Here is a 13,952-nt window from a genome sequence, read left to right as displayed (position 1 = left end):
GAATTAGTATTTAAAAATATATAAAGAATTCAAATAACTCATGCAAAGACAATTTATGAAAAAAACTGACCTACAAATACTTGACAGGCCTGTGAAAAAATTCTCAACATTGCAAATAATTAGAGAAATAAAAATTAAAACCAACAATGAGATACCACCTCACATTTGTTAGAGAAAAGGAAGAAAAACAAATATTGGTGAGGATTTGGAGAAAATAGGATCCTTGCACACTGTCAGGGTCAATGTGGATCAATACAGCCAAATGGAAGGCAGCATGGACATTCCTAAAAATTTATAAAAAGAAAATAGGATCCTTGCACACTGTCAGGGTCAATGTGGATCAATACAGCCCCAAATGGAAGGCAGCATGGACATTCCTAAAAATTTATAAAAAGAAGTACCACATGACTCAAAAATTTCATTTGTCAGTGTATATTCAAAGGGAATGAAGTCACTGTATCAATGGCAGCTTTATTCTCTATAGTCCAGATACGGAATCAGCCCGGGTCATTATCTGAAGAGTGGATAAAGAACATGTAGTACATACACACAACACAATGCTATGTATCAGCGAAAGGAAAGTCTTTCATTTGTTAACACATGAATGAACCTGGAGGACATTATGTAAAGCAACATGAGCCAGACACAGGAAGACAAACACCCCATGAACCCACTTACAGGTGACTTTAGGGGGTTGAATTTGTAGAGGCAGAGAACAGAGCAGTGCCAGTCAGGGATGTGGTGATGAGAGGTTCAGAATTCTAGCTAGATGTGGAGGAGCTACATTGTCGTAATTGTTGGCGATTTGTTGTGTATTTGAACTTGCTCAATGAGAATATTTTAGATGTCCTTACCACACAAATAATTACATAGTTAATGAATATGCCCACTGACTTAGTTATTTTAAAATACATACATGGGTCAAAATAGCATACTGTAAACAGTACTCATATATACAAACACACATGCATACTTTTTATCAGTAAAAAGTCATTACTTAACATTACATTTTATTCTATATGGATGAAGGCATTGTGTGTGTGTGTGTGTGTGTGTGTGTGTGTGTGTGTATCTGGGGAGGGTGAATATGCCATGTGGAGGTCAGGTAACTTTTATGGAATCAGTTCTCTCTTTCTGCCTTAAAGTGGATCCTGGGGATTGAATTTAGACCAGGCTTCCATGACTGAGTCATCTTGCTGGCCCTCTTCCCCTAGATTTTTTAAAAATGTGAATACTGGGGATCAAACTCTGGTCCTCATCCTTGTGCTCCAAGCACTTTCCTGGCTGAGCCCTCTTCTCAGCCCTTAGATGAAGCTTCGAACTTGTGGTAGGAAATGACTGTTAGTTCCTTATAAAATGAGATCTCTACTGCCTTTAGAACTTCAGTTTTTGTTTCCTGAGCTGACCTTTGCTTATGAAATGGGGCTTGGTTGTCTTTTAGCATTTTTATGCTTCTGTCCTTTTGACTAGAGCATTAGGCAAGGCTTATCAGGGATACATTGTTTCTTTGTAAATAACATGTCTGAGGGACTTGTTCATTATCTAGAGCTTATTAACAGCAAGATTCATTAAGAAAGTTGAGACTTTCTCCTGGTTTGCTCTCCTTGTTCCAGAAGTGTCAGATCCTCAAGGGGGTGGTGTCTCACTAAACCCCCATGGCCAGGGTGGGAATCTGTCTTCTAAATCTGGTGGTCAGAAAATATCTCTGTCATTGCCCTTACCATGAGCACTTTAATTTGCAGTGTGACGGTCTCTCTCTTACCTTAGACTGCAGATCATTGGAGACAGGGTCTGTACAAAATCTTGACCAGCATATTAGTGCCTCAATTCTTAAACTGTCCTCAGCCTACATCTAACTCAGCAACAGCATGCACTATTTAATATGTTCAAAGGCCAAAGGCCACCCTATCCTGAAGTATGACAGCAGTGACCAGACAATCAGCTAGGGTGCTACAGTGAAGGCAATGGTGCAGCTACTCCTTCAGCCTTCTCAGCACAGGAGGGCCCTGGAATCTTGTCTTTAAAGCTCTACATGCAAGCCTAAGGTCTGTTCTTCCCTTCAAATGTGCCAGAGCTTGGGCAAAAGAAACAAATGCAACGTGACTTCTGGATAGTGAACTTCTTTTGCAGAAGACAAACTTAACTCTGGGCTCTCTTCAGAAAGAAGAGACAAGGAGCCTGCTTCATATGCATATGCTTTGGCATAGACATACCTTGGGACACTGTGGTCACTGAGGCACCAGGGTAAGGAATAAGCAAAATCTCAAGAAGGGAGCTAGGATGATATACTGAGGGCTTCAGATCTTACCAGGTGATGGAGGAACCATCTCCCAGGATGCTCCTGATCTCTGTCCGGCATCTGTCTTGATGCTCAGGGTTCAGAGCCAGGCAGTAGAGGAGCCAGGAGATGCTGGCTGCAGAGGCGTCATGTCCTGCCCACATGAAGGTGTTCACCTCAGACCTCAGGTCCGCATCTGAGAAGGCTCTTTCATCTTCAGCCTACAACAAACAGGCAGCAGAGATTGCTGAATGAAATGCCACTTCACAGATGTTAGGAGATGCCATCAAAATGATAGTTTTACAGAAATGCTAGAGTTTCAAATAAAGGTTTCAATTTTAGCTCATGTTAAATATTACAATGAGTCCCACTTTGCCCAGAGCACAAAGGAGAACCAATGTCACAAAAGAAAAGCAGGCTTTGCATAAGCATTTGGAAAATTTCTTTGCTCTTCCAGTTGTATCTAATTTCTCAACATGTCCTTTTTAAAGTGCTCATCCATGCTTCCCGTTTTCTGTGAGTCTCTAAACTGGTATCTGTATACCTTCCAAATCACGGCAAACATGTAATTCAGTCTTCGCTGACTCCTGGTGAGTGACAGGTCTCAGTCTTTCCTCCAGACTGCACCAAGAGCCATCTCCCACAGCGGTCTGGAGAGGTTTGCTTGTGTCTTCCCATCCTACTCCACTTGCCCATCCACCCTCCCACATGGTCAGTAGCTGTGTGAGCACACCTAGGCTTTCCGTGCATTTACCTGGGCAGAAAGGACAATATCCAGAAAATCCTGAAACTTCTGAGTGTCATCCTGCTTTACCCCATCCTTGAGGAGTTTCTTTCTGTCCTGGATTATCTTTTCTGCATAGAATAAAAGGTCTTCATTACCGAAGGGGCAGCTAAGTTAATCAGAGCCAAACACATAAATCAAGGCAGAGCCCACACTAAGTGCCATGCCTTATCTGTTTTCAGATGCCAGAGTGGGTATATTATATCTAAATACATTGAACTTATAGACTGTTTTATTTTCCATTAACAGACAACTTTTGATAAGAGTTTTAAACAGAAGAGATAAAAATTATTTTCTATCAGTAGGCAAGCAATATAGTCAAGATGATTGCAAAGTTAGATGCAAGTGGCCAATCATTGCTTTCCTCCTCAGTCTAGAATCTTGTTTCCATAGAAATTATGCAAGTGAAATAGCCAGCAGAGAAAGTACCTAACATACATAGCTATAGGGGCCAAAAACAAGAAAGAAAACAGACAAAAACAGAGCACGGGACAGGTAGAATATGTACAAGCACCTTCTACAGATATTAGTTTGTTTTTGGTCTTAATTGGGGTCAATTTTGTTATTTGAACTTACCATTTCATATAAATTTTAAATGAATTTGGATGGAAGTAAGTAGAGTAGTATGTTTTCAAAAACATTTTCTGTACATCAAGAGTTTAGATTCTCACCCATGCTGGTGGAAGCAAAACTAATTAAACTCAGCAAGTTATACAAAAAAGAAACCCTGGAAGCGGGAGGGAAAGTAATTGGAGAGAAGGGCTTCAGCAAGAGAGGGAGGATGAGAGAAAGTAATGTGGGAGTGACCCTCATCAAGCTGTGTACATTTATGAAACTGTCAACAAAGGTAATGTTGGGGCTGGACGAATAGCCCAGTCATTAAGAACACTGGTTTCTCTTCCGGAGCACCCAGGCTGTATTCCCAACATTCACATGGCAAAATTCCAGGCTGTCCTGGAACTCACCATGTGGATCAGGCTGGCCTCAAACTCACAGAGATCACCCACCTCAAACTCTTGAGTGTTAAGATTAAAGGTGAGCACTACCATATCCAGATTTTGGGTGTCTTTTAAACATATACCAACATCTATTTTTTCCTCTATGTCTATTCTGTGCAAGCATTTTAGCTTGCAATTATTACTTAATTTACTGCAAAGAAGGCCACATGCCACATACATTTTGAAGTCTTAAATTCTCCCTTGTTATACATGTATTTGTAATAATTGTATATAATAAAATTGTATAATTTATGATGGTGAGGGTATAAACTTATCTTAAAGGAGTGAAATTGTAATTATTTGGGCAGTGTCCATATTAAAGTTCCATTAAGAACAAGGATTCTTTTCCTGCTTACTGTGAGATTTATTCTACACATAAGATAGGCATGATGGTGCATGGATTTGGGTAACCCACACTTAATACAGGCCCATGTTTTTACCTGTGCATTGCTGTATCACTTTGCCTAACTCCTGGAAGCAGTGACCCTTAGGGCTGAATTTGAAAATTATGTCATGATGATGCCAGAAATTGTACAAGTGGGAAGATATGATTTCACCAAGTTCAAATGTTGCCTTCATGTAAGGCTCATAGGTGCTAGAAGACAAAGTTGGAACAATGGGTTAATAATTGACTTAGATCACAGTGAACTCATTCACTGACCCATCACTGACCTGTTTATCTGGCAGTTGGTCTCCTGGCCAAAAGCACATTTCATGATTATATCCAGGGCCATCAAGTTGATGTGTTCAAAAACCTCCATGGTTGTTTCCTGCGCACTCCAAATCTTCTCCCATTTATCCTGGCAGAGGAGGCCAAGATCAATATCATCACCATCCTCAAACGGTCTTTATTTTCCTACTTTCCCCTAACCCTGCCCTCATCATCTCAGGGACAAAACCCTGACCTTACCAAAGGCCAGGAGTAAATAACCCCTGTGTTTATTTTGGGCGTGAGGAAGGGAAGCATGCACTAAATGAGTGAGAACGAGCGTGATTCACACTTCCCATCTGGCAAATGGTCTTTCAGTGGTTGTCACGGCTCTGTGCCAAACAACACAGAGTTCCACACCACCTAATTAAGAGTTCCTCCCCGGGGCTTCCTCCTCCTTCAGGCCCCAACTTGATTGATACCCCATGACAAATCTCAACCACCACATGCACTCTGAAAATAAACTCAAAACATTTTTCAAAAATGTCTTAGATTCAACAATCAACACTAATAGACAAACTAGTGTGAAGGGGGATATCTGGGGCCCTAATCCTAGATGAAGAGATACCGGCAAGTAATGATGAGAGGGGGAGAATTAGTCTTCCCCAGGGATGAGCCCTCTAGAGGGTTATTCAATACCAAGTGGTTGGTCCTGAAAACATATACATACAAACAACACTAAAAGATTGCATTTATATTTGAGCATTTATATGTACATGTAACAATGATTATTAAAGAAAAAGAGGTCATAAACTTAGGAGGGAACATGGGAGAAACATGAAAGGGGTTGGTGGGAGGAGAAGAAGGGGGAATGACTAATTACATTTAATTAAAAATGCAAATTAGCCAGGCAGTGATGGCACAGGCCTTTAATCCCTGGGAGGCAGAGGCAGGAGGATTTCTGAGTTTGAGGTCAGTGTGAGCTCCTGGTCTATGGATTGAGTTCCAGGACAGCCGGGCTACACAGAGAAACCCTGTCTTGAAAAACAAAACAAATTGCAAATAAAAATAATAAAAAAGTCATTTCAGAGTCAAACACTGGAGACAGTAAGAGGCCTGGAAGAGTAGTTTCTGCAGGGAGTTGTCCCTAGCTCCCCAGAGATAGAGGCCTGCTCACTCTGCCTGAAATGTGTTTTCTGACTGCTAAGTTGCCAAAACGTGCCCGCCCCAGTTATAAATGTATTTATCACGACAAGTACTTTTTGTGTAAAATGCAAATAAATGGAAATATCTAATTTCAGTTCAATCTATGTTTGTTGAGCATCTCCAGGTGTCACCTTGTGCTGAATGCTGGGTACCTACAGGTGACAAACTAGGTACTGAAATGTTGGAGACTGAATAAAAAGCAGAACTTGAAGGCCTTTCACCAAAGTGTCTATTATTTGGCTTACAGCCCTTTAAGGAATTAATTTTTTGATAGCCACATATTTGTTGTACCTATTAATAAAATTCAGTGTGATATTTCAACTCAGGCATTTGAGGAGAGCTGATGAGCCGTGGGATAGGTTTGGAAGAAATGTGAGGAGGGGCAAGCCTCGGAGCTTGAGATGCTCTGGAAGTGTGCAGCAGGAGGAAGTGGGAGGGGAACGCAGAGAAACCCAGGCCTGAGAAATGCAGAGGATAGAAATGGCTCCTAGAGATGCAGGGGCTAAACCAGTCACTGGTGGAGCTGACTGCGCCAGACACCGAGCAGCTCAGAGGAGGATGCTCTCCACCGACCCCCTTCCCGGAGCCTGTATCTTGAGAACCTCCACTGATGTCCCACTCCACTCCCACAGAAGTTTGGGAGTGCCCAGCCACAAGCTGTTCCCTGCGGACAGAGTGAGTAGGGCCTGCTGGTAAGGAGGAAAATTTGGCTTTGTGGTATCGGAAGTTTATGAAGAAACTGTATTAATCATTTGTCTTCTTTTCAAATAAACACATTAAAAAAGTGAAAACCTCTACACCAATATTGCTTTTGATAAAACTCATCTCTAAGTCAGAAGCCACCCCAATAGGGATGCCCACTGCAGCAATCCCTGCATATTTGGAAGGTGCCACTCACCTCAAATCCGCCACCACCCACAAGAGGTGACAGAGGCATTGAACCTCTGCTCAGTTCTAAATGCCCATCAGATGAGTTCACAAGCTTAAAACCTTGTCTCACATCACTCTGCCTAGGAGTTTCTTGTTCTTAATATTGGCGTATGCAAATCAACGTATATGGTGGTAAATTTGAGACACCTCTGAAATCGGAACCGGTTAGCTGCTCTTGGCTTCCTTGCTTGTCTCCCACAGCACCTGCCACCTGAGTCTTACTGCCATAGAACGTGAGACAACTGAAAATGGAGGACCAGCTCTTCATTTTTAATCACCTGAAGAATTCAGGAAAGGCTTACATAGACATCACTACTCAGTGGGTACTTGTATTCTGATTAATTTCTAGAAATCAGGCTTGATTTTTCTCAACCCACTGCATAAATGTCTGATCTAACGTTTCACTTACCAGCATCGTGTTCACAGAGTGGGCCATCATGTCCACACAAGTTTTCAGGATATTGTGATGGAATGCAGGAGTTAGGAGGCAGCGGTGTTGGAACCACCTGGGTCCATCTAGGTTCAGGAGTCCTCTTCCTTGAGAAACAAAATGCACAGAACTGCATGCATTTTACTAGATGATGAAAGACGAGGGCCACGGCCAGCTTCACGTGACTGACTCATGAGCAGCCACGAAGCAGCAGTGAGCATCAAAGAGCTGACAGATGAAGTCAGTGTCAGCTCAAATACTCACACCCGGAGGGGATACATTTAACACAGAGAAAGTGTTCCTCAATCTGGAAAACTCTGATACCTTGTGAGGCATAGTTTCTCAGCAATGGAGTGTGGGACTTGTGCTGTGCTGATTCAGTGAGGGCGCACACACACACACACACACACACACACACACACACACACACACACACACAGAGCACTCAGCCTCTTTAGCTCATGGAGAAACATCCACCTCCTCTTTGCTGCAGACCAATCTATAAACATTACTGTGAACACAGACTCATTAGAAACAGGGCAAGGATGTCCATGTAATCCCAGATACCCTCACCTCCAGCTCCAGACAAGTGGAAACACTTATTAAGGCTGATACTTCACTATCTTGTATTGACGAATATGCTGGCATTAAGGTTTGGCTTTCAGAGGCTGGAGAGATGGCCAGTGGTTGTCAATATTTGCTGCTCCTGCAGAGGACTGGAGTTCAGCTCCCAGCACCCAAACTTCAAACCATCTGCAACTCCAGATCTGAGAACCCAACCCTCTGTTCTGGCATCCGTGGACAATAACACACATGTGCACATACACACACACATACACACATAAAAACACATAAAGAAAAGTAAAATAAATCTTACAATAAATTTGGCTTTTGAACAACTTTAAATTTGAGTAACACCCTTTAATATATTTTTAACGACATTTTTCATACAATATATTTTGACCACATTCTTTCACTTCCCCAAACTTCTCCTAGATTCTCCCCATCTCCCTGACCACCTGACTTCATGTTTTCTCTCTTTCTCAAAAAACAAAAGCAACAAAAAAGAAAATCAAAACAGACAAACAAAATAAGTAAGACATTGTTTTGTGTTGGTCGACTCCTCCTGGGCATGGAACCTGCCCAGAATGTGGTTGATACACACAGGGCCACTACATTTGGAGAAAACGGATTTTCCCTTTCTCATCAGGTAATAATTGAAAATTTCTTGGTTAGGGATGGGACTTGGTGTTTATTTCCTGTTCTCAGTGCTGGGAGTTTGTGAATGACATTCCTTTTTGAGTGCTTACAAATTGCCAGGTTCTTGATGTCGGGTTTGCTTCTCTTAGAACTCTGGCCATTGCATAAAGCTTTAGGAATACAACATTCGTCTCTCTCAGCAGTGACAACACTATCAGGCTCATTTCAAAGATGAGGAAAATGAGTCCTAGAGAGATTAAATTATGTCCTTAAGATCATGATCACATAGCCTATTGGAGTGAGCAGTAGCATGCCAACCTAAGGGACTCTGAATCCAAAGGCTATCTTCTTTCATTTAATTCCTCCTGGTCTAAAATAAACACTAACTATATGAGAAAGCAGCTTAATCCATCTTCTCCCAGTATAGAGCCAAACTTCACACCAGAGAAAATTTTTACTGAGAGGCATATAAAAGTAAGACAACTCTGAAAAGAAAGGGAAATACAAGAAAACAAGAGAGGTGAAAGGATTAAAAGCCTTCTGAAGTGAAGCTAAGATGCTGAAAACTTCCCATACATTTTCCTTTGAAAATGGGACCTTGAGGAGAGAAATGATCAAGGGTGCTCTGTGACATACATTCTGCTGGTTGACCTTTGAGTTCCTCTTTGACCCCCTCCGAGGTGGCTCTCCTCATAGTTCTTGCTCTTTAGAATGTTGTGTGTTCATGTTCACTGTTTGCTTTGTTGTTAAACTGAGATAGGGACTCCCACTAGCTTGGAACTCACCAAATGGGTTAGGCTGGCTGGGTAGCCTGGAGCCTGCCTGTTCTGTTTTCCCTGTGTTGGGATTACAGGTTCACACCATCTTGTCCCCCTTTAGATGTGGGTTGAATTTAGGTCTCCAGATTCTATTTTTAAATATTAAGAACGATACTATTATATGAGAATACAAAACACTGATTTTCCTTGTGGGATTTTCATATTTACGTGTCGTTATATTTTGTTCTCACTCATTTCCTTCTCCCTCTGCCCCCACCCCAATCCCTTGTGTCCCCTGCATCCCTCTAGCTTGTTCCCTTCCTTCTCCTGGATGGTTCCCCACTCTGCACTCATGTTGTGTGCATTTGATGTCCCTTTCTTGATGCTTTTGAGTTCAGACTTGAGTCTCTTTGGAATGCTCTGCCATGCAAAGTGACTTGGAGTGAGAGTGAGTGACACATACATACCAATGCATGGAGTCATGAACTGGTGCACATACATACCAATGCATGGAGTCATGAACTGGTGCACATACATACCAATGCATGGAGTCATGAACTGGTGCACATACATACCAATGCATGGAGTCATGAACTGGTGCACATACATACCAATGCATGGAGTCATGAACTGGTGCACATACATACCAATGCATGGAGTCATGAACTGGTGCACATACTGCGCCTTCGGGTCTGCAGAGTCAAGAAAAGGCAGGGTTAGGGAAAACACTCATGACAAGTTCAAGTAGGGGAAGGCTTTCTTCACTTGCCTGCACTCAGTGCATACAGTGGACAAGAGGGAATCCCGAGTCATTTTCTACAGTCTTGGAGGTTTGGAAAACCTGAGTTTCCAGTCCCAGAGAAGAACCAGTCCCAGGACCTAAGTTCATATCCTCCCTTGGTTTCTATTTCCCTCAACAGTGCAGGCTTGGGAGTGGACAAGTTTCCAGAATGGAGGTTGGGACATGTCTACTTGTTGGAAAATATCAGACAGCAAGGCACAAAGGACTCTTGGTGTGCTTGTGACTCTAAGTAAATGTATTTTTTTTTCTGAAGAGGTGAACTGTAGACAGATTGGAGCAGAGGGACAGAGAAATGAGAAGATTTTCAGAGAAAGGTCTGTTTTTCTTAGGTTTTGGTTAAGAGTGAGGAATGTGAAACACGGGAAAGATCCAAATGTGAGATCTTCACAAAGTTGGCAGAGCTCAAACTGGCCATTGTAGTCTTGTGCTAAGCATAATAGGAATCTTGTAGATGGCTTGGGTGGGTGGGAGGAGAGACCTATGCTCTACAAAGGAACAGAACGGTTTGGACCATAACCAAGAGTTTGAACTGGTGAGTGAAGGCTCCATCACTTTAGGTTCTGTTCAGACCTCTGGAGCTAGACTTCTGATTTCCCCTGCAGACGTTCTCATAATGAAATGCATGTGTGAGACAGTGTCGTTGACTCAAAAGTCCCCAAACTAAGGAGGCAAAGGAAAGCCTTTAACCAGGCTGGTGGTGGCCCCTGGGAATTATGGGGTCCTGGAGTCAAGGAACTGGGGGTCACCTAGGAAGCCCCTTAACCTGGGCAAATCTGTCCCCTCTCCATAATTGCTCAATATCTCTTCCAGGTCTGGGGCAAATCTTTGCTTCAAATTAGGCCTGTGAATCATGTGCAACTCAGTCCTGGAGAAATAGGACTCCAAGTTTTGTCTCATTTCTTACCTGTTCTGCTCAGAAATATCTTTGCATAGTCTGGGTCATAGATGTAGAAAAATGCCCGGAATGGCCCTATCCAACATGGGAAGGCACAAGGGTACTTCTTGACAATCTCATCAAGTTTCTCCATTTTATCATCCTGAAGAAACTAAAAAAGGGCAGGAAATTACAGAGTCAGTCAGGTTGGCACTGCCTTGGCACAGACACAGGTGAGTTCAGAGCCGCCACAGGGCTATGCAGCAGAGGGCTCTGGCTCCTTTATCTTTTTTATGTAGGAGAGGTGACTGTTCCTTCTCTAAGATCTCTAAGCTTGGGGATAGTGTCCTGAGCAAGGACATTAATAAACATATGTTTCACCGTTGGACCAAAGGTGAACTAAGTCTCACTCGCCCATTTGAGGACATCACAGACCTAGAACTGGGGCTGGGAGGCTGCAGATTTTGTTTTCCTATGCTGGAATCTACTTGAGGCTTCTTGTTGGTAACCTGAACACAACGACTGGCTAGCTCACCCTTCCTTTCCCCTTTCCTGTTCTCTAACTATTGATCAGCAATTCTTTCTCATGACTTAACAACAAACACTTCTCTCTACAACCCTGCCAACTCCTTCTACAAAAATATCCAGCTCCTCAGACATAATAGCAGAACACTTCTTTCTACAAGTCCCTGGAATTTGGAACAAGCATAGAGACAAAACTCTCAGTTCCCAGGACTTTTTTTTTTCCTGTTTTGGAGACGGAATTTCTTAATGTAACCCAGGCTAATCTAGAAATTACATCAACTCTTCTTCGGGCTCCTGAGTGTAGGAATATAGGTGTGAGCTATCATGCACAGCTAGCTTCCAGCATTTATAATGCAAACTACAAAGTACAAATGCCACTGCCAGGGAGGAAACTTTGCTTCTCTCTGTTTTCTTTCTCATCTCTCTCTCTGTGTTATATACATGCATGTGTACATGCATGTTTGAATGTGTGTGGGCACACCTGTGTATGCAGGTGCTCATCATATGTGTGCATAGACATGTGGAGGTCTCAGGTCAATGTTGGAACGCATCCTCAAAATCACTCTTCCATTTATTCTTTAGTTTTTAAAGATGTATTTGCACAGATACCTGCTTTGTCTGTCTGTATGTGTACCACATGCATTCCTGGTGCCCGCAGGATCCAGAAGAGGGCATTGGATCCTTGGAACAACAATTACAGATGGCTGTGAGACACCAGAGGGGTGCTGGGAATTGAATCTTGGTCCTCTGCCAGAGCAACAAGTGGTCTAAACCTCTGAGCCATCTCTCCATCTCCTTTAGTCTTATTCTTTGAGGGAAGGTCTCTAAACAAACCCAGAGTTCACTGCCCACCTGGGATTTATGTAGGTTCTGAGTCTAGTCCTGGGATTTATGTAGGCTCTGAATCTAGTCCTCTTACTTTCAAGGCAAGTGCTTGACCCATTGAGCCATCTCCCTTACCCAAACCTTTCATGTTTAGGACAGATTGCTAGTGGCTTAAGCAGTCCTTATAAATAACTGAAAATAAGATTTCCTTACATCTACCTATGGTGTATGTGTGTGTTGTGATGCCTACACATGGGTACCCCCGCTTTTGAGAAAATGTAAGACTGTTGAAATTCTTCCTTGTGTGACTTCACATCACGGGATCGTTCTTATCCTCATAAGAGATACAAAGCCACTGTCCAAATCTGTTTATCAGTCAGCTACTCATCCATGAATTGTTCACTGGATAGTTTAGATCCTCTAAAAGGTCAAGATCCTGAAATGAAATCTAGGTCCTGAAATGATGTGGTGTCTGAATCATCAAACCACTGTGAGGTTTTCTAACAGTGGAAATACGTATTCATTTGTAAACAATAAGCATTTATGGAGGGTTTGTTACATCCTAGGTGATGAATATTCAGAAGCATCTTAAAGGAGGAATTAATTTCAGCTTACAGTTTCAAGGGACACAAATCATCACAGCAGGGAAGGCATGACATTGTGCTTCACTGTTCGATGGCAGGAGCTTGTGGATTGTTCCTATCATGGCAAGCCAAGGAGCAGGACCAGAGCAGGTCTGGGATATGAGTCTCAAAGGTCCTCCGGTGACCCATGTCTGCTAGCCAACCTCTCCAGACTGCTATTGGCTGGGTATTAGGCGCTTCAACAGCCTTACATTTTCTCAAAAGCGGGGGTACCCATGTGTAGGCATCACAACCACACACACATACACCATAGGTAGATATAAGGAAATCTTATTTTCCTTACATGGAGCATATGGAGACATTTCAGATCTAAACCATAACGTGAAGCTAACACAGGTTCTGATTGATTCTGGCGTGGTTATAGTGGAACTTAAAGCCTCATTTCATTAAGTGCATGGCATGTTTTCAGTTTTTTCAAACACCAAACAAGTTTATCTCTTGAACAAACCAATAATATGTTATATTACATGTAAATGAGCTAAAGCTTTCAACCAAAAGACAAACATTGTCAGAGTGCACAAAAAACTATATTACACGTTGACAGAATTCAACTTTTAAAAGGCCCTACATGGCTTGAAAAAGTCTAACATATTCATATTACTGGAGAAAGCTAATGTAGCATCACTAATGTGAGATAAGGCAGACTTTAAGGCAAGGATTCTTGCTCAATAAGAAGGGACATTTCATAATAATGAGATTAGTCCTCTAGTAAGATAGAATAGTTAAAAGTTTGTATGCACACTATATAACAGCTTGAGACCTGATAAAACAAGAACATATGTAGGATAAAGCCCAAAGAAGGTGAACATATATAAGATAAAGCCTCGTGAACTTCACAGGTCTATCTGCAACCAGGCAATCACAGAAACCGAGTGTAGCTATTTAGAACATTTACAGCAATTCAACATGTTGTTATTTCTTGAAGATTACAGTGAAAGTAAACATTCACAACAGAGTGGAGATAAGCTATTTCACCACTTTTTTTTTGAGATTTACCTCTTTAACACTTCACTCCCAGTAGCTGGTAGAACAGATGTGTGGGACAATTT

At 42.1% G+C, this 13,952-nt stretch overlaps 1 protein-coding gene across 2 annotated transcripts in view; it reads right to left on the bottom strand.

The window, feature by feature from the left end:
- Positions 1–13,952, bottom strand: part of LOC101823991 (cytochrome P450 4X1) — a 30,956-nt gene that overhangs the window by 13,036 nt on the left and 3,968 nt on the right. Inside the window, exons 2-8 of one of the 2 annotated variants that reach the window (XM_005072092.4) lie at positions 10,940–11,081; positions 9,881–9,925; positions 7,255–7,382; positions 4,733–4,860; positions 4,501–4,655; positions 3,033–3,133; positions 2,309–2,499 (exon numbers count right to left, since the gene is read on the bottom strand). In XM_005072092.4, the coding sequence (XP_005072149.1) occupies positions 2,309–2,499; positions 3,033–3,133; positions 4,501–4,655; positions 4,733–4,860; positions 7,255–7,382; positions 9,881–9,925; positions 10,940–11,081 (890 nt within the window). The other variant, XM_040756947.1, reaches the window with a different exon arrangement.

The sequence above is a fragment of the Mesocricetus auratus genome, unplaced genomic scaffold (assembly GCF_017639785.1).
Source record: "Mesocricetus auratus isolate SY011 unplaced genomic scaffold, BCM_Maur_2.0 Super-Scaffold_100014, whole genome shotgun sequence".
NCBI lineage: Eukaryota > Metazoa > Chordata > Mammalia > Rodentia > Cricetidae > Mesocricetus > Mesocricetus auratus.
Note: the sequence above shows the minus strand (reverse complement) of the source record. Positions and strands in the feature narration are given on the sequence as shown.